The sequence below is a fragment of the Pseudopodoces humilis genome, chromosome 3 (genome assembly GCF_049639895.1).
Source record: "Pseudopodoces humilis isolate 2021_Gansu_Grassland_sample_001 chromosome 3, ASM4963989v1, whole genome shotgun sequence".
Classification (NCBI taxonomy): domain Eukaryota; kingdom Metazoa; phylum Chordata; class Aves; order Passeriformes; family Paridae; genus Pseudopodoces; species Pseudopodoces humilis.
Window position 1 is genome coordinate 13737027 of NC_142202.1, and position 21639 is coordinate 13758665.

Sequence of the window (21639 nt, forward strand, 5' to 3'; positions counted from 1 at the left end):
CAGGTTTACAGTTGTCTCCTCTAGCTACAAATTTTATCAGCTATAAGGAAAGATAATTTTTGTGATTATGGCATCCAAACATAGCTGTTGTCTATAGACTTTTTGATTACCTTCAGCAAGTTACTTCATTCTGTTATGCCTCAGTCTTTTATTATATTATTATATTTATTATAATATTTATTATTATTATTATTATTATTATCTTTTCTTTGTTATGCCTCACATATTAACTAATGCATTCCTGTATCACTTTCCTACTTCAGAGGAGTGCTGAAAGCTTATATTCATTAATATTCTTGAAGCATGACAAAGTAAAGCCTATTACTGTAATATGCTTTGCTTTAAAACTCTGGTTAGAATAATAATGATAAACAACATTGGTTAGCCTTTGGCCCTGCTGCACAGACATAAAATTTTTACATCTTCAGATTTAAACTGATGAAGGAAAACTTTCATACATTTCATGTCCCTCCTCTATACCCACAGAGAGATAAAGGAAGAAAGTTTTGCATTCAATGAAACGGGTTGTTGGCATATTTATCATACAGGAATCTAAGAATGGCTTTTTGCCTGCTGTGTCCTTAGCCTCCTGTTTGAATATGATGTAGTATTTTATTCTCTCCATGTATTTCCTTCAGTGGGGTGAACAGAAGTTTGAAATGGACAATTAGGAAATGCCTTGCCCATACAAAAAGCGTCTTCCTAACCTCTTTAGTAAATTCTTGAGAAATGACCAGGTGCATGACAGTTTATATTTCCCTGCTATTATGTAGATGTTCTTATTACATTTCTAAATGACTGTTCTCAGAGGTGACTTGAAAAGATATAAATTTCTTCATGTTGACTGATTGATTGCCTCAGTATTTCATTGAGTACCTCCTCATTCTTGCAGTAAGAAGTAAGAAGCAGTAGATAGGAAATCCCCGGTTCTTTTTTGAACTTTTATGGTGTGTTATACCATACATCCCCTGTTTTTTTCTCCCTTGCCTTGATTTATATGATTTCTTTATACAAAAAATTGTTCTAATGCATTTCAGCCCTGGGACCTAAATATAGCACTCATACAATACTTACGCTTATTTAAGAAAATAAGATGTTTTCACTGATTTGCGAAAATACTATAATAATTTCTAGCGTATATGCATTTATTGTTTTCTCTCCTTGACTTTCTTTTCATTAAATAGTTTTCAGCTCAGTGAGAGACATGTTTGCTTCTTTTCCTTTTTTATTTTTTGTCTCTACATCTGAGAAAGCAAGTGCAGTTAATGGAGAAAACATCACTACATTTATAATAGTTTTAACAGCTGCACTGCAGGCAGTTCATTATTTTGACTTGTTTTTCAGTGCCCTCAGTGTTCTCAGTAATATCATAGTAGAGATATTGAAGATAAAAAGGGAAGACCAGCAGCCTCAATATACATATTCTGTCCTTCTACTTTCTGTCCTTATTACAAAAAAAATATTAAAATGTGTAAGCGCCCACACTGGATATCTAACACAGTTCTAAATCCTGACAAGTGCAAATTGAAAAGCAAAGTCCCATTAATACAGAGTTGGAGAGTGTCACTGCACCATTACACTTAAAGTCTGGAATGCTTTGGGCCTTGCATAAATGAAAAAAAAAAGAAAAAGAAGACATGCTGGTGAGAATCTTACAACATGTTCAGTCAATTCAAGTACATCTATTTGACTCTTATTTTCTTTTCAGGCTACAGATGACATCCTGGTGGCCTCGGCTGAATGTCCTAGCGATGACGAGGACATCGATCCCTGTGAGCCGAGCTCAGGTGGGTTAGGTTAGTCAACTTTTTTTATTACTTTCTTTTCTTTCATATTTGCATGCTCCAGTCCCCCAGAGTCCCAGCTAGCAGGACAGTCCTCTTGTGCATTGCAAGGAGAGGTTGAATTGGGCTGTTTCTACATGTGGTGGTGTCAGCAGAGAGGAAGAGTCTGCTCCAAGACATCAGATGGGAGTCATGCCACGATCTGAGCCAAGTTATGGCTTGGCTGAGGACCTGAGGATGGACTAGGGAGGGCATTATAGGGCTCCTGTAACAGTGTTGTGATAAAGAAGGTACAGCTTCATTTAGCAGAAGGTGTTGATATTGTTTGTGCCTAAGTGTTGCCCTTAATAAGGTAAAAGTATATTAAAAATGTTGTGTTATGTCACAGAATCATAGAATGGAGTGGGTTGGAAGGGACCTTAAAGATCATCTAGTTCTGATCTCTGGTGGTCAGGGACACTTTTCATTAGACCAGGTTGCTCAACCTGGCCTTGAACAACTTCCAGGGATGAGGCATCCACAGATTCTCCAGGCAACCAGAGCCTCACCAAGCTCACAGGGAAGAATTTTATCCTAATATCAAATCTAAACCAAATGTCTTTCAGTTTGAATCCATTTCCCCTTGCTCTGTCACTACAGCTCTTGTAAAAAGTCCCTCTCCATTTTTCTTATAGGCTGCCTTTGTGCACTGGAAGGTAGAGTGGAATTAATTTTTAATTACAGTTAGTGGCATGAAATTTTTTATAGATAGATAAAACCTGAAGACACAGAATACAGGAGTCTCAAATTCCAAATTGTTTTATAGTTTTTTTTCCAAGCCAAGCCTATTCAGAGTGAATGTTTTAGCTGTAACCAGAAATAAGATATTTTGACATTCCAGTATTTTATGTGAAACAAAAACTTGGTAGTGTTTTGGCCATGTCTTTCCTAGTCCACTGAATAGTGGAGATTTAGTAATAATTCTTCTTTGTGAAATAATGGAAAGATTGGGTTGCAAGAGGCCTTTAATTATATCTAGTCCCAAACTCCTGCCATGGGCAGAAACACCTTCCACTGTGTTGCTCAAAACCCCATCCAGCCTGGCCTTGGACAGTTCAGGGGATGGAACATCCACACCCTCTGTGGGCAATCTGTTCTGAAGGTTCAATTATACTCAATTATGTTTGGTTAAATACCACAAACCACCTCTAAAAATCCCAATGTTTATCATTGAAGTGAAAAGGCTGCAAAACTTCCTATCAGTCTGAAATATTGTGCTAGTATATATCCTTTAAAATAATCCTAGATAGTCCAGTGAATTATTCCTGCTTCCTTGTTAGTTTGGTTCAGGTTTTTTATTTCCTGAGTGAACAGCTCATATAGATAAGTCCCAGTTTTCCTTAGAATTTTCCCCAGAACTCCTTTGAATTCTGTGCTGCTTGGTAGCATGCCCACTGTTAGTTGTCTGAGGTAATTTGGTAATCTTTGGTACTTGCTACTTCACTTAATAGTAAAAAAATTAAGATCTATTTGTTGGGAGGTAACATATTTAGCTCGAGTAGGAACCAATTTAATTTGAGATTAATATATTAATGCAAATAGCAACTAAGAGCCACCTTAGCATGATGCCAAAATCTGGGGCAGGAGAAAAGTCTACATAGCCCTAAGACAAATGAAATTTTTCTTCATATGCAAATGCGTGGTTCCTATTTTAAGTCACAGAGCTCAATACCCACATGCAAGATTATTTACTTAAACAGAAGTAAAGGCAAAGACACTTATGGTTTGTCTCAGTGTCTGACAGACCTGCAGGATGGCACCTGAGCTCTTTGAGGAAGCAATTCACAGATCTGATAACGATACTTCAGGGTTATTTTCTTTCGCTTTCCAATTAAAGGATTTCAGAGTAATGTTCAAAATTCCTTGAAATTGAATGACTGTCTTTAAAACTGAATATCAACAGGTACCCTCACACAGTTTTGTGCCTCTCAGGGAGATATTTCACGTGCAGAAGTCTCCGACATTATGATCAAGATATGCAGGAATATTTTTTTCCCTGTTCCTTCATTCCCATTTACAAATTCTTGAGTTTAGCAAGACCATCCTGTCCAGTATGAGTCAGTGCAGTGGCTCATATGGCTCTGAGCTCACTCATGACAGTTGTTTCCTTGCTTTACTTAACTCAGGCTGTGCTGTTCAGTAGATAAATTGACATTTAGGGGCGTGTTATTTTAGTTTATAAGGTAATATTAAAGCAATATATTGGTTACATAGCACTAAATAATTTCCCAAATCATCTGGGAATGCAGCTTTGGTATTAAAGCTGTATTTGTATTTTCTCAGGCTTGCAGCTCACTGAAAGCCAATGAGATTTCAGAATAATTTTTCTCTGAGGTAGTTTGAGCTCTGGGGCTGCAGTGTTTGGTCGCCCTGAACCATGCAGAGTCATTTAGTTGGTGGCTGCAAGAATGGGAGAGGTGAAATTAAATTTTCTGACAGCTTATTGTTTCTGTCCAAACTATGGTTCAGGAGAGGGATGTGAATGTTAGTCTTTCAGCAAAAAATTGCCATTAGCTTCACATGCTGGTGTTCAGCTTTCCTGTTTTAGCTTAGCATTCATCACACAGCTACACTTCTCATTTTTGTTTATTTGAGAATGTTTTTACTGTTTCATTTGTCAGATCCCAACTGCCACTGTTTTTTTTTTTTTTTTCTCTTTAAAGCTGTGCATTGGCACAGGAATTATGTTCTGCATAATCCCAATTGTCTGGATCATTTTATCTGTCATTCTTCTCATCAAAATGTCACTCATCCTCCCACTCTCAACTTTTAAAAGCTGTTAATTTGCCTTGTCCTTTTATCATACTTGAAACTACCTGAACCAAAGGGGTTACTGAAGTTGTAACCTCTGGCATATCAGCCTCTCTGTAAGGTGTTTTAGTCACTTAGTGTTACAAATAACCTTTCTCCATGAATAGTCAGGTAGGCATTGCTCAGTCTTTATAATACTGCAGTCTCCATGTGGATTTGAGCTACTCCTCACAGTAGGCTAGAATTTAAGGAGAGAGGCATAATATTTTTGGCAGAGAGAGACTAATGATTGTTTTTCTTTTCAGTTGGAATAGGAAACAGAAGGATATATCCCTCCATTTAAAATATCCCCATGGTTCAGACCAGCTTTTCCCCCTTAACCCTTTTCACAAGCCAGATTGGCTTCTCCACAGCTACTCCTCAACATCCTCACTAATAGTGGTGAGACTTATGTATCCTAAAAAGTAATTCTAGGAGGCTGAATATATGATGGTTAGGGCAGTTTTACTTTTATGTTTTCACTTCAGAGGCTGTAGTCTGGGATCCTTCAGCAAAGGAATCCACCTCATGGCAGGAGATGATGCCCTCAGAGCTGTGTGGTCAACACTTTTCTACCAAGAATTCAACCAAGGGATGGCCAAAACCCCTGCAGTTTTAGTATCAGAGCCATAGCTCAATATTTCCCTGATGATTGCCCATAATATGGCTATTTCCAACCAAAGTTCTCTGCTCCAAATGAGGGCCTATTCAACAAACAGTTTGAATATGGTACGCCTATATCTCATAGAAAATACTGCTTATCCAGATTTTACTAATTAGTGAGATTTATGAGTAAAATAGGGCTTTTTCTCCTAGTACAAATATGTTGCAGTTTGTAGTGGCTAACAAGTCCCACTCTGCCACCACCAGCTTTTCTTTCTGTGCACCTGTCTGCTAAATAATAAATGGAAAGATGCAATTTGCCACAAATTTCATATAAGACATAAAAATGTAAACCCGATTAGGAGCTGCTGAGCAGCAATCCCATCATCTTGTCTGGAACATAAAGTCACAAAAATTATAATTGCAGATTTCATTGTGGTATACAAACTGCTAAATGTGCCATAATTGGATGAAGTCATAACAAATTTATTAGCATGCAAAACTTAGTCAACATATTTTTTTTTGCATTATGTTTTGTGTGGTAAGACAACAAGTATTGCTTTCACAGTATCTCCACCTTCCCCTAAATACCAATAACAACATGAAGATTGAGGATGATGATAATAATAATAATAAAAAAAATAGTTTATATGTCCTCAACTTCATGTCATGGAGGAAATAATAAAACCTTTTCATTTGTAGACAAGTTAAAAAATTTTAGTGGTAACCTAGCCAAAAGAAAGAACCTGGGACAACTCACTGATTTTACATGAGGAGTTATAAAACTGCAGGTGGACAAATTGCCATTCTGCATGTCAGGACTGCTGTTCCAGCCATTGCTGAGCTCTGTAGAGAGCTCTGATTTCTGCTGAGTTTCAGTGAGCATTTGTGCTACACAGCTTATTTGTTCCAGTTACTCTGGGCTGGTATTTTATTTGTTAGCTATTATCTAACCACTTCTGTAGCTATTGAAATGTTCCAAAAGGCAGAGAGGTCTGAGCTGGGTCAAATGAAGTAAAATCACTGAGTTTAATGGCAGGGAACTCTCAACCAGGAAAAAAGTCTTACAGTTTTAGACAAACACACAAACAGTTCTTTTTCTGCAAATGAATTTTAAATCTCTCTCCAATTTGTGACTCAACAGAGGTTTAAGCTCACAATTAGGTTGAAAACTTCTCCTGACAGCCCCATCAGAAACTGGATAAGTAGAGGTTTTGGTGGTCGTAAGGCCAGAGTATTCACAGGTCTTGGAAATTTTAGCAGAATGTAACCTTCAAAGTGAAAGAGAGGTTTTTCTTCAGGTTCAAACAAGTGTCTTTCAACCAGTGGAACTCCACACGTTGCAACCAAAGAAAATACTCCATTGTCTCTTGATTTTTGGCTTCCACTTCCCAGGGTAGTGTTTGACTGGTGGCAGATCTTCTCTTTTACTATTCTGTGGATAAAAAGAATAAGAATAATCAGAATGGAGTTCAGTCATGTATAACAGCTGGTAGCACTTGTTGGCTTTCTTAAACCTAACTCTTAATTCAGAGGGGTAAATTAAATAATTTATTTTCCTATATTATTAAGTAAGAATGGTTAATAGGATAGATAGATCTGATAGATCTTTGAGCATATTTTTAATTTTTCCTACACATTGGCCAGGCTAACTGCATTGAAGAAAACTGGTGACAAGTAGAAATCTCCAAAGCACCAGTTTAGCCTAGAGAGTGAACAAGCCACTTCTGAAAGTGGCTCTTAGAGAGTCAGACTCTTTGGTGAAGGCTTTGTCCTGTGAGCAGAACAGTGTGGGGCTTCACATGCAAGCTGCTCCCTACACGTGCATGTCCTCTTCTCTGTGACATGTTGGATAGATGAGATAGCTCAGAATTCTATGTTTTCAGCCACCATGTGATGGTTTAGGTTTTGTCCCAGCATTGATACCTGTTTTTTCTAGCAGGCAGAACTGTGAAATACGGATTGTGAGTGTTTTATGCTCATTACTAGAAGTTTTGCTTTCTTTCCCTGTCACGAATTACTGCACTGTATTCCTGATGCATCTGGCAGCAAGATAACTTTGCAGTAGGAGGTGAAGTGACTCCTATAATTTATACATCACTGCAAGTGCCCTATTTAATTCTCTTTGTGGAATTCGTTGTGCAAGAAGCTGAAACAAAGAAAAATAAAATTACAGTTAGTTCATAGGGCTACTATGTTCATTATGGCTCAAGACATAAAGGGAATATTTGTGCCTCAGTCCAATTATCCTGCAGTTCTATATGCATTTCCAGTACCAGAAAGATCACTGGGTTGTCTTGAATCAGACTTTTAAAATGTTTAGCTGCAATACACATAGAATCTGTGTATAAGCCACTATAAGGTGAAAATTATTATTTATTTACAAACTTTCCTAATGTTACCAGTACAATGACTATGCATAAAAGAGCTGAGGGGATTAAGATATAGGTTAATCTTCCTTCAATTGAAGTTAAAATATCTGTTAAACCTATTTAATTTTTTTTCTTTTATAAATCACAAAGCTTTCTCCAGAGGAACAGAAAGTAAAGGCTGCCTTTTTCCAAATTATTTTATTGTGAACTGAACTACTTCTTTGTCAACAGGCTGAGGTCCTAGTGTCTGTCACAGTGAATTACAAATATGGCATTTGTAATTTGAATTTTATCAAATAGGTTTTTTTCCAAATTATCTAAAGAAGTGAGGTTAAAAATCATTATTGATCCATTGTGCCAATGTTGACCTCTACTCTTTGCCAGCCATGCCATCAAAACTTGGGAATGCTGAGTGGAATTGGAGGTTTCTAGCCAGTCCTTAGTCCTTTCATACTTTCCCAGTGTCAGAGGGAAGAATATAGGTGGATGCTGGGGTGCTGGCTCTTTTCCTGTACACAATGGTTTTCTAGCAGTGCAACACCAGCAGCACCCCGTGCTCAGTGGCTGCTGAGAAATATTGACATCAGCCTGCTATAAATCACACAAGGCTCTCTCTTAACTCGAGCAAGAGCTTCTCCGCTGGCGCGTAAATGATGAACGGTTTTCCTTGGGTGTGAACTTTGAGGGTGCATTCGGATTCCACACATATATCCTTGCTAAAGCCGGGTCTTCTCACTTTATAAAATGTGGAGGAATTATATCAGAATGGCTGCTGTGGTTTAATCCCGGCTAGCAAACATTCACAGTGCAAACACTGGGGTTATTATTTGTGTGGAAACACCTAAATCTTTATTTCCTTCTTCAGACATAAGCAGACAAGGCGAAAAGGCAACCTTTGTGCAGAGAAATTTACAAAGTGACAGTTGTTAGTCCTGCTGTTTCATGTTCAGTGGTTTGGAGTTAGACATCTCCACAGAACAGACAAAACCAAGTGGTGATGTTTTGAATAGTTTCAAGAAATATACTCTTTATGAACAATAATTCAAGAAAAATGGGTGCATTACTCAATGCCCCTGAAGGAGTATCCAAAGAAAGAGGAGTCTGTTATTTTTCTTTCTTTTAAAGATGTAAAAGACAGCTAGTGGGTCAGTTCTGAAGGCATTCACAGGCAAAGCTGCAGCACAAGATGCTGCTGTGATACCAGGACTGAGATATGTACCTAGAGAAGCAAACCAGGCCCTCCACATCACTCATTCACAAATCCACCGACTTCAGAGGAATCCCCTAGATTTTCCAGTACTAGAACATTCCCTAGATATTTCAGTGAAATGTCTGTGAATATCACATCCTTTAGTTCAAGTTAATTGAGGATTTACTTTCCTGATTTTCTCCAGAAGAATTTACAGGAAAAAATGTTGCTTGTATATGAGCAGTTGCTTGACCTGTCCTTTTTTGATATTTCTGAAAAATGAACCTGTCTTACAGATAAGGTATTGCATAGACCTTAAAAATTAATTGTCTGTGAATGCAGTGGCTTCATCAGAAATGAAAAAAATTAAATTAGATCAATGTCCATGCTCTCTTCAATAAAGCAGACATGGTTTCCAAGCCTGGTATTCAAGATTTTCAGTAATAAAGCACATTAAGCTCCAGTGGCTGCACATGTATCATTAGTAAATGAAAATAGGTTCTAGACAGCTCTAAATATTTTGTTATTCCTTGTTGTTAGCCACAGAAATAAAGATGTGTGTTCTTTAACAGCCTCCACTATGAGGAGTTTCCACCATTTTTAAAAAAGGTGTCTTTAATCTTGAACCAAAGATTCACTGAACTGAAAAATAGTCTGTAAAACACATTATATTTACTGAAAACTATGAAATAAGGCCAAATATAGATTATGTGGACTCTTAAAAACATTTTCCACAGATGAACTTCATAGTCTGACATTGGGTGAAAAATGCAGAAAATTACTTAGTAATTGCAAAACTGAGGTTTTCAGAAACAGGCAAGTAATTTGCTGACTTTACAAAGACTCTTTTTTCCCGATTTGATAAGGAATTTGGAAAGGCAGAGGATTTACTTTCATAAGGATGAAGTAGAGAGATGATTGAATCTGGAAAAAAGTTCCATTAATTTTCATGTCAATCTGCTTAAAAAAATCCTAAATTAAAGTGTATAATCCTAAAAATTTGTCCTTTAAATCAAGTTTAAACTTAGGATCATGAGTGCACGTAGACTGTTGAATAAATAAATGAGTTCTAGTTTGTTTGAAATTAGACCATGTGTTACTGGTGCCTTGATTGATGCAACCTCATTGTTTTCCTTGAGCTACACCTCATTCTGGTTTGATTTGCTACATCTAGTGCATATATTTTCTTGCACACTGTGGACACTATACTGAAAATGTTTCTTGTAGCTTTGTAATGCATATGCATTGAATTTCTTCTTTTTGTGAAGAAAAGTCACTTTTCCACAGGACTATTTTTCATCCTTGTTTTCATGAAAAAGGTAGAAGAACAAAGACAATATTTTGCAAAGGTAGGAGAAGGTTTATAGCCAAAATACTGGCCTGAATTAGCATTGTATTGCTCAGTTTCTATGCCAAGGCTTTCTTAGACCAATCTTGAGCAATAAGATGTTAAACCAGGTCTTCTAAATTCTATAGGAAATTTACAGTACCTGGTAAATTCACTTAATATGGTGCTCTGGAGTAGTTGGTGCCTACCAGCAGCAGGTTCTCAAACCAGTAACCATCATACCAGACTGCTGCCAGTGATCTGGTTTGCTGGCCCCTCTGCCAGACAAGGGAAACAAGAACAAATTGTAAACTTCTCGCTGGTGTTTTCTAGCAGTCAGTACAGTGTGAACACCCACTAGCTCTTGCCCATCTGGTACTAAGGATGTGGCTACTAATTCAACCCCTTGCTCACAGTTAATTTAAACCTGTGCAGAAGCACTGGGGTATTGCAGTGTGTGAGTCGTGTAATTTGACAGCCTGCAAAGTGGCAGACAAATGCTGACAAGTTTGAGAACTAGGTATTCTCTAAGGATGTTGCTCATAAATGGAAGCAGGAAAAATTCAAGGCAAAAGTAACCTATAATAAGGGTGCATGTACCTGAAATAGTCTAACCTTAGGCTATCTTCTTCTGACTATATAAAGAGCTGAATGAAACCTTCTCCTGCTATTTTGACATGCTATTCTATACAGGTTTCAAAACCAGCACTTCTCCTGAGGTTAAGGGCTATGGTCTAGATCTGGCACTTTGATGGTTTAAATGTGAACTGGCTTAAACAGTAGATTCAGATCTAGAATACATCATATGTTGTGAATGTACCCTTTAAAAAGTTTCAGAAAAGGGACAAATGAAAGATGAAATAAGTGAGAACACAAGAATTATATTCTGAAATTAACAAAGCTTTATAGATATCTCAAACTTTTTTTCCCTTGTGCCAACATCAGAAACACAGAATTGTTTTATAGACTATGATGAGAGAAGCAAAGAAAAACAAGGCAGTCTTAATAATTTTAATAATTTTATCAGGAGAAAAATAACATTAATTACATCAAATGTAACTCATATCTATCCTGAATTCCAATTGTCTTTCTCTTTCCACTCCCAGAAAAGCATATATGGTTTAGGCAGTAATAGGATTCAGGCTGTTGAACAAGAGTAGCTGTTGAATCTGAGCCTTTGGGTAGGGGGAGTAGCTCAGTATTTATAGTAGCTGCACTCCCAGTGTGTGTGCAAGTATATTCTGGATGTCTTGAAAGCCTGGCCCCTTCTTCTCCCAGGCATATTATCAACTTTGTCAGTAATGGGTCTGACTTGATGACAGTATTTGGAGCAAATTGATTGCTGTGTGCTTTCAGCTTCAACGTTCAAGCCATATATATATAATATACATGTGGCATAGACATTTATCTCTTCATGTAGTAGCTGCTTAGCGAAGGAGGAAAATCAGGGAATCACCCACAGTTGTGAGATGAATGTGGGTGTCTGCACCTCCAGCTCATTTCAAGAGCAAGAATCATTCCACGCTCTGCAGGCCAAGCCAGCAGATTCCTCATGCTTTACAACTACATTTTGGTATTCTGCTGAAAACTAGTTCCTAGATAAGGAGGATAAGGAGGTTTGGATTTATTTTTTTTTTTTTTTTTTTTTTTTATAATGAGATGACACTGCTAAAAATAGCTAGCAATGAAACCTTGATCTGGCAAAGCTCATAGAAAAACTTTTCCTGAAGTCAGTGGAGCCCAAATGTCAGAGTTTTGGTTCAATGCAGCCAATCTTATAGCTAGCTGCCACCAAAAATTTGTTTCCAGTGCCCCTTTTCTTGCTCTTTTCTTGCTTTAAACACTGAGTCTTCAGGGGCAAGAGTAGCAGACAACTCACTGAGCCGATGATCCCAGTTTAGCTGTCTGAACTGGTGGCCCACAATTGCAGCAGCTTAGCTCCAGCCTGAAGACATGCTGTCAGTAGTGTAATATTTCTGTTGTCTCTTCCTTATGTTATCTTATTTGCAAAAGCTTCCCCTCCCAACTTGAGAATACTTCTAATTAGTAATTTTTACAAATTATTAATACTAATTTAAAATATAGACTAACTACTGACTCTGCTAGTCAGGCTGAAGCAAAGTACCAAATTACCAAATATTTCTCAGAATTTGCACTAAACCAGGACAATTACTTCACACAGAAAATAAAGGAGAGATACAAGCTGAATGACAAATCTAGAATTGGGGAACAGTAGGACATCCGAACTGATAAAAGGAGAAAGAATCCTTGTTTGGAGGGAATGAATAATAAAGAGAAGCAATGCAACTGAAATGTTAAAATATACTAACAAAAAGTGTAAGATCACAGGGAAGAAGGCTGCTAAAAACAATAAGTGATATATTGGTTTACATTCTCCATTTGAGCTAAAATTAAATTTAGTTTTGTGGAAAATATTTTCACAAAAGCTTCTCATAAAACTGCAAAATTTTCCACTCAGCTCTGCAAAACATAGTAACTCCTAAACCCCATTGATATGGTATGCTCCATCAATTGGCACTGTACAACCAACTAACCCATCTCCCTTTAGACTTACAATGACATTTTAAAAGGTTGAGAAAACAACCTTCCACCTCTCAGCCACAGGGGAAAAAGAAGTTACTTGCAAAACCTGCAGTCCTAAGGAGCTGGTAGGATTTGTAAATGAGTTGAAGTCGATACATGACAAATCATTACACTTGGAAATAAGCACTCTGTTCAGTGCAGAGAGAATGTTTAGTTTCTTAGCAAAGCAACTTTTTTAGCTGTGGATGCTGTTCCACTGCTAGACTATTTTTATAACAAGCTAAGTGAGTTGATGTCACTTTAGAGGTGTCTTAATGCGTTATATCCTGGGTTTGCCCACCAAAGAGTAGAACAGATACCTTAAAAATTTTCCTTTAAGCACAAGTCTACAGCAGACCATCACACCTTTTTTGAAGCTGGGCTGCATCTACCCCGGTTCTGCAGAAGAGTTTGGGGGTTTGTTTTTCAGAGGCATTCGTTGTAAAGAGCTGCTGAAATTGCAGCGAGCTCAGAAACCAGTTCACCAGAATCCAACAATGCTGCAGAAAATCGACCACAAACAGGTCTACAATGATAGCACACGGAGTGAAAATTAATACGTGTCCCGTAAATAATTGCCTTCATGCCTCATTGCAAATGCAGTAGTTAAACATTTCTGTCTTGTGAGTAATTTCCTATTCACAGTTTGTGGGAAGGCATAAATGTAAAGAAAACAGGTTTGGGTCCTTTTGTCATTTTTTTGTTTTGTTTTTCAGTCTGCTAATTTCAATTCACAAACACCATGGGAACCTGCAATTCCAATTTTCTTTTCACAGTATTAATGAAAACTGGGCACTGAAAATAGTTAGATTTTTTTCCCTCTAAATTTTAAACCACTTAGAAATACATTCAAGAATAATAACTTTCTAATCCATTATTACACAATGTAAAACTGTGCTCAATTGCTATTATTTCATGCAAAGTTTTTCGTAAGTGGTAGAAGAGGCTTTTAGAACTCAGTTTCTTCTAAGCTTGTCTTTGAGGGAGTAAAAAAACAGTAGCTGTGTGCTGTTGAGAGGAGGAGCTGTGCATCAGAGAAGTTGTTTTAAGAAGGAATCCTTACACCACAAGATGACAATCATTTCCTCTCACTGTTATGGCAAGGTTTGAGCATATTTAGTGCCTTTATGATTTTGTCTTGTTCCTAATCAAACCAACCTCAACTTACTGTTTTAATAAGTAGATAGTTTCAGGGTTTGGTTTTTGAGTATATTTTTGAGAAAACTGTTTAGTCTTAGAAATCAGAGTAGTGTTTTATATAATTTAATCTTAACATACTCCAATAAGGTATTTTAGTTCTTATTTACAGTAAGATGTCTAGGATGAAGTTAATATCTTTTTCATGCTGCAGACACTAAAAGTGACTGCAGCTGAGTAGCTGACGTTACCTGCAGACACACCTCTGCTGCTGTGCCAGGAGCCAATGGCTCTGCCTGGTCCAGCTACCAAGATGCATGGAAGAAAACTGCATCTAGTGTTTCCCAAAGAGTTGGAAAGCAAAGAGCATGATTTCTGTAAATTTATCATCTCCATTTGCTCTCCACTGAAGTCATCTTCCATCCCTTGCAATAGTTCCTGTCTTGCAGGGGAGAAAAATATAGGTAAATTCCCCTTGGAATTGACTCCAGTCTTAGTCAAACAAAGGTACTGCTGAAATAGAAGGCAGCTGTTTCAGCAATGTTTTGGATGTGGATTTATTTCTTTATATAGATTTCAGAAGTAATTAAGGCTATTTTTTTTCCAGTGGCCCTTTCCTCCCTGTCTCAGAATAGGACTCTTGCTTTGGTGTGTATTCCTATAGCTGCTCCTATCTAAAGTGCTCACAGACAAACGTACATACTTTGCAAAACTTTTTTATTTCCTCCTCCTTCATTTGTCTAGAGAGGCCCAGGTAAAAATCATATTTTCATGTAAATGGAACAAAAATAGCAAGTCTTTTTCCTGGCTGAACTGCTCCTTTTCCAGAAGTCCAAACAAATGCAACAACAGATGCTTTGAAATGTTATAAGTTTATATAACATTAATGTAGTGGTTGACTATTTCTCAGACAGATGGGTTAAATGAGATAATTGTGAAAGCATTCTTAAAATAATAGAAAGCCATCAGGTGAGAGGCAGGAATTTAGGTGACATAGAAAAATATACCTTAAATGTTTCTTTTAGGTTGCAATATTAGAATGTTTTCCTGTGAGCAAGCTGTTAAGTGTCACTTAGTAGACATTAATTGTAAAGTTAGTTGACAGTATTTGGCCCAAATGTATGTATCTTAAAGAGGAAGAGCAGCTGTTAATCCATCAGGTATTGACAGTGTGTTCAGTGGCTTCTATTATTTCTCAAACAGAAATTAATTTCCTGAAATCACATACAGTGAGATAAGACTCTGTCTCATTTTCATTCACTGTGGAAATACTCAGTCTTTGTTCTGCACACAATGCATTGTCTCTTGTAAAACAGTAAATGACACCCTAGGTGTAAAAGGATTTCAATTTTCTATGATAGCTACAATGAACAAACAGGATCCAAACCAATCACTGACTACTGTGGAACAGGGCACCTTTCTTGGTAGGGTGGCGTCTGCCCTGAAATGACAAAAACATCTTAAAACCTTCAAGCTCTCTTGTGTAGCCATAGAAAGTACCAATTGCACCAACTCATAACAAGTAAGAACTTCCAGAAGGATACAAAAAGTTAAAATACTATGTGACATCAGTTTTTTTGAATCTTACAGTTTTTCCTCTGTTCTTTCAGCCAAGCAAAATGTCAGCTTCTTTAAACTGGTTTGAAATAGCTGCCAGGAAAAAGTGTTTCAGCAGTAAGAACACAAATCACCAATAAATAAATGATGAGTAATACCAGGGTGGAGAAAGAACTTACTCTTTGGGGGAGTTGTGGCTTTTTTGCTATGTTTTATTATTCAGAGTCCAGTTGTAGATGCCTGTAGCTGGTGGCTGCTTTCAATTCTGGTTGTCCAAACTTGTTGCAATTTTCTTTACCAGTGTTGATAACTTGGCTGGCATTACCTTTAATGTATCACGCTTAAAATCATCTTCTTACTATGCCTTTGCAGTGCTTGAAAGAGTGGCTATGGAGCATAGTGTGCATTTGTGGGCTTTGAGCAAGACACTTCTAACACACTTCAGTACAATCCTACCCGTAGGCACACCCTAATAAAATTAACATTATCAATATATTGTAAAACTAGCCTTTAGTACTTTTGGTTAGCATCTCTATTTTACTCATTTAATTTTTAGCCATACTTAATGATTTAAAGTGCAATTTCTCTCAGCCAGCCTGGCTCCCCTAAGCTCAGCCAAGGCTGGCAGTGCTGAGGATACAAAGTCTCCCAGAAGTTTGGAAATGCTGGTATAATTAGAGGAGTACTGCACAAACTCAGATCACTTCATTTTTGTCCATGACACTTGCTAGGTTAGAGAGGCTCTATCTCAGCTATCACCACTTTAAATGATTCTATACAAAGATCTGCCTCCCCTCCTGCTGAAAAATTCAGTGAAGAAAGGAGATCATGGAAAACCTAGAAGCATTGTGTCTGCTTGCTGTGAGCATTTAAACCAGAAATTCCTCCTGGAATTCGGGTTTAATTCCTCATGGCTGTGCAAGGGGACAAAATATGCCAGAAAACACAATAGTTCCTATCAAGATTTTCCACTGTGAAGACATAGGTCAGTTCTATTCATATCACAGCTGAAAAGACCAGAGTCTGGCTTCAGAGGTGGGTTCTTAGGAGGCTGAGTCCTTACTCTCTGCAATTTCAGAGGTTTTCTTGGGGCATGAATCAATCCTTGAAGGAACATCTGATAATGGCATCAATGAGAAGAGGGAATGGGAGAAGCTGAGTGAAAAAGTGCTCTAAAGTGTAGCCATATTCAAGGAGGACTCTGATTAGAAAATAGGAGGTAGGGTTGGATAGCTCTCTAAAAGTACTAAGCGTAAATATAATTCATTTTTCAAAAGAAAAGAAAACATTAGAAAGAAAGGAGAAAGTGAGAAGCTTGGTGAGGGAAGTGTACAGGAGAGCTGTAGATACCTTATTTGTAAGTGAATTTATTGTAGTGAATTTATTGGCTGCTGTCAGCCATTTTCTTCTTTTTTTTCCTTCATTCTGTCTTATTGCCACTGCCTCCTCAATAAATAGTATGGTGTAACTTTTGGTTCCTTACAGACAAGGAAAAAGGGAGAGAGGAAGAGAGGGAAATCCTTTTCTCTCAGATGTCCATGTCCCTGCATTTAAATTGTGCCTGTTATTTCATATTGTTTAGGCATTACATGCTTAATAACACACTGGGACAAATGATACTTTTTGAAGGCTGGAACTAGATGTCCCTTGATGTCCTTTTCCTTGTTTAAGAGCCTGAAAAAGGGATGGGCTGCAGCCCTACTGGTTTTGGACTGGTGGGAGGGGTACATGGCTAGGCTGTCCTGGCACATGGGCGCAGCTAGAAGGACACATGACCGTAGCAGCAGACGTGAGTGACTCCTCCATGTGCAAACACAACGATAACCTCTCCTTTCTGTCGTTATCTACCCACAGCAAACCCCACCAGGGCAGGAGGAGGAAGGGAGTACCCCGGCTCGTCCGAGGTGATCCGTGAATCCAGCAGCACGACGGGCATGGTGGTTGGGATCGTGGCGGCGGCGGCGCTGTGCATCCTCATCCTCCTGTATGCCATGTACAAGTACAGGAATCGAGACGAAGGATCCTACCACGTGGATGAGAGTCGAAACTACATCAGTAACTCAGCACAATCCAATGGGGCTGTGATCAAGGAGAAGCAGCCCAACAGCGCTAAAAGTTCCAACAAAAACAAGAAAAATAAGGATAAGGAGTACTATGTCTGATCTCAACATCTAAAAGAACGCTTGTATAGAAATAGTCTTCATTTTATCTGAGACATAATACAAACTTATTTACTTTACTTTTTATGAAGCACATTCAAAAACAAACAAACAAACAGAAAAGACAGGGAATGCAATCAGAAAGGAAAGACTGTTTTTAAAAACAAGCATTTCATGCTCTTGTTTTTCAGAAACAGGAGCTGATAAATTCCCTAACATCCACAGTGTTTTCATTTACTCTGCCTGTCTTTATGTTGCTGGAACGTTTCTGAAAGACAATGATGACACCACGCATTCATAAAGCAAGGAGTATTACTACAACATCGAGGCACAATATGAAAATAAAATCAAATTAAAAAAAAAAACAAAACAGGAAAAAAAAAACACAGAAAAAAGAAGCTACCTATGATTCTGGATTTAGCCAAAGTGCTAGCGCTTTCTTGAGAAGTAAGTTAGTCTTATTGTCAGAGAAGACTGTCATTATATATGGTGACTCAACAAGCAAACATAAAAGAGTTTGCCGTCTGGTGCAGTGAAGCAGTGATTGGAAACTTGCATTTTGAAACAAAGTGCTGGCTTTTCTGAAGACTTATGTAGAAATACTTTCAAAAAGCCCCTTTCTGGTTGTGAGGAAAAAATAGTACGGAGGCCTTATTTTCAAAAACAAAAACAAAAATCTGGAATATAAGGCACATTTCCACAAAAAAAAAAAAAAAAAAAAAGAAAAAAAAAAAAGAAAAACAAGAGGGCATAGATGCAATCATTGGGAAATTTTCATGCACGCTTAATATGTTATTACATATGTTTATATAAAAACACATCTATATGTGCTTTCTGGACTGTGATAAGTGATGTTTTATAGCCTGTTGTATAGAAAATGCAAACTATATCTGCTCTTCAGCCATTTTTGGTAAACTCAATGTTATAAGTGTTGCTAGGTATAGAGAGTTTTATGACATCTGGAGCAACAGACATTCTTCAGTTTTTTTGCAGCCATTATAAATTGTCCCAGACTTTTTCCCCTTTTTTTTTTTTATTTTTAATTTACAGTGTAGTGGTTATACAAAGGGGGATGTGTATGAATGTATATAAGAGTCAGCTAATTTTTTTCTTACCTGTACAGCTCTATTATGTTGCAATTAAGTTTCAGTAGTTTGTATGAAAGAAGTGGACTAGAAAGCAAAAATATATCTCTACTGTAATTTGTCTTCTCCCTCCTATCCCCATCTCTTGCTCCTGATATGCATCAATGAGGTTGATCAGAATGGCCAATTTTCCTAGAAATATACATTCATTAATTAGCTAAATATTTATTCACTTACTTAAACTGGCCTTTGGCTACCAGTCAAAGCTTCACTATTGGAGAGCATGGTTTGCCTTACAGAAACCTTGTTCTTAGAAATTACGAGAATGATGAGTTTCTTGAGAATCTTAGGAAGTATCATATAGTGTTTATCTGGCATTCATATGAAGAACAGCTACTGCAGCACTGGGTGGTAAAAGATCTAAAAATACCCATTGTAATAATCCAGGCTGATTCTATTGCAGAATTTATCCCTTTCTCCAAAACGGAAATACTCTTGAGGTGCACGATAGTATTTTTCAATGGTGGGCATTTTGACATATGAAAAAGTATTTTTAGCTAAGTTGATTGTGTAGTATTGCAAGACATCATAACCAGACAGGTATAAGTTCATTATGTTTTAAAGTGACACAGCTTATCTTGCATATATAAAACATTAATGCATTTTAGTTAAACACATGAAATGTAATGCTGTAATTTACACGTTAAGTTTGATTTTTTTTTTCTAGTAATATTTCATTAGTTTCACAGCAATAAATCATAACATAACATTTTATTTACACAGAAGTTCAAAGGGAATACATTAGACAGAAAGAGGGTAGTTCAATAGAAATCAACCAAATCATCAGAAGGCCTCCTGCGAGGGATATCGATATTCACACTTTACAGACAGGAAGGAGAAATATAAAATTAGCTTTAAACAGCAGACACAAAACATTTTGTTGTGTGTTACTCACTGTAGCCGATGAAAAAAAGTTGGGAACTGGTACAGCTATCTGTCTGGGAGTCAGAGCACTTTAAAAATACATGTAGCTGACATGAAAACACCTCTCTTGAAGTTTGCCAACCACACCAAGGTGTGTCATGTTGCATTTGTGAAATGACTTCTTCTTTTCATTAGCATTTACACAAAAATGAAAAAAAAAACCAAAACAACAAAACCACAAAAACCACAAAATCCATCTGATGTTCATTTCCTAGATTGTTCACCTGTGGCACTCATAATTTCTCCCACCTTTACAAGACAGCTGTACTCAGGGAATGGCAGGGGCAAGGGTGACTGGAGGTCATTGCTGGAACCAAGAGACTTCAGCTGGAGGGGGGAAAGAAGTTGAAAGCCAGGTGGTGTTCAGATTTCAGTGCTTGAAGATACCTAGAAGAACAAGAATAATCTGTTGACAGGAGACTGGACATGACAGAATATGATTTGGGTGAGATGAAATGGTCTTTTCTGCTCGGTATTGATTGCATTAATGAAATAGCATTGTCAGGCCAACTTCCAGGCAGTTTGGTAGATCAATCTTTAACTAAATCCATACATCAAGGGAAAAAAAAAAAAAAAAAAAAAAAAAAGATCTGCTACTATTAAAATAAGAAAACACAATTTTAACACTGTTTCTGAAGGTTCTCCTTTTTCCTCTTTAATTTCATAAATTAACAGAAAAACCAATTATGGATGTATCAGAAATGCCAGCAAGTGGATTTAAATTTCTTTTTGTTTAAAAGCAGCAACAACAACAAAAAAAAACAGACATAAACCAACTACCTAACATAAAATTGGATCCTTTCTCTATAATAACCTAATTTGTTTGACTGAGATGGCTTCATTTCTATGACTGTATTGTGTTGCCTTTTTTAACAAAACACTAAATAACGTGTGAAACTTTCAACCCTAAGACATCAAAGAGAGGCCCAATGCCCCTAACCTTATAGTGCTTTCTGTGATAGATATTTACAATTTTTTTATTTGTTGCAAGGCCAATTTATTCATTATTGGAAATGCTAAGCAAGTGGAATTTACTGTTTTGTTAATAAAAATGTTTCTTAATACAAATGCTGTCTTGTTTCTTCTCTTCCTCTTAGATTGTGAGTACCTGCTCATTGTAAGGCTGTGTAAAAAAAATGGCAAATTGGTATGAAGTAACAGACACTCATGTCATGAAAAAGTGACCTCAGAGCTCTTTGTACATTTCAGTGAAAACCTACAGGTCTTGCATTCAACTGGCCCAGTTATAAAAGTATTAATGATATCAATGAATTGGTTATGCACAGACTTGCTTAATTTGAAATTTTCTAGTATTTTTTTAAATCAAAAAATTAAAACTTGATGTTCTCTTCCCCCTCTGTGTGAAAAAAGAACTCCTCTTTTTGCCAGTTTTTGATTTCTGTAGTGGAAATAAGGTGGAGGAGGGTAAGGTAATGGGATGAAAAGTTTAAACATTTGTTAAAAGTGAAAACATTTTCTCTTGTCTAGATGACGTTTTAAAAAATAATGGGCAAATGAATGTATTTCAGGTCCTTAAAAACATTTCTAGATAATAATTATAAAATTTCAACTGAAGTTAATCCATTACATAAGTGTTTTCCTACTTAGCATGGCATTTAAATTCCTGGGCAACTTCAAGTAAACATCTAATCCTATTGATTTAAGAGAGTTGCCTAAATGTACGGCTGAATGGGGATGGAGTTAAGCTTTTAGATCAAAGCTCCAAATAGAATTTAACTTTGTATCATCTTAAATCACATCAGCAGCTTTTTGACTTCAATGAGATTTATTCATCTGCTTAATTACATATAGACTGAAGTATTTTAGATAGTTTAAGCTCAGGAATATCTGGAGAAAAACAGTTCCTATCTTCCACTGCTATAAAACACTTTGAAAATTCTAAACTGCTTTATACTGAGATTAGGTCTTGTGAATGTGCTTAAATAAATACTGAATATTCCATTTAGGAAAATGCTTCATACACTTTTGAAGGAGCTATGACAACAGTGATTTTTGTTCTACTACTACTA

At 37.0% G+C, this 21639-nt stretch overlaps 1 protein-coding gene across 25 annotated transcripts in view; it reads left to right on the forward strand.

Annotated features, from left to right (window-relative positions):
- The window catches only part of NRXN1 (neurexin 1), a 675655-nt gene extending 655457 nt beyond the window's left edge, over positions 1-20198 (forward strand). For 15 of the 25 annotated variants that reach the window (XM_088053912.1, XM_088053923.1, XM_088053919.1 and 12 more), the window contains 2 exons: positions 1709-1796; positions 17236-20198. In XM_088053912.1, coding sequence (XP_087910038.1) covers positions 1709-1796; positions 17236-17543 — 396 coding nt within the window. In that variant the 3' untranslated portion in view covers positions 17544-20198. The remainder of the gene's footprint in view (positions 1-1708; positions 1797-17235) is intronic. The other 10 variants (XM_088053915.1, XM_088053924.1, XM_088053926.1 and 7 more) reach the window with 1 other exon arrangement.
- Positions 20199-21639: the final 1441 nt, after the last annotated feature.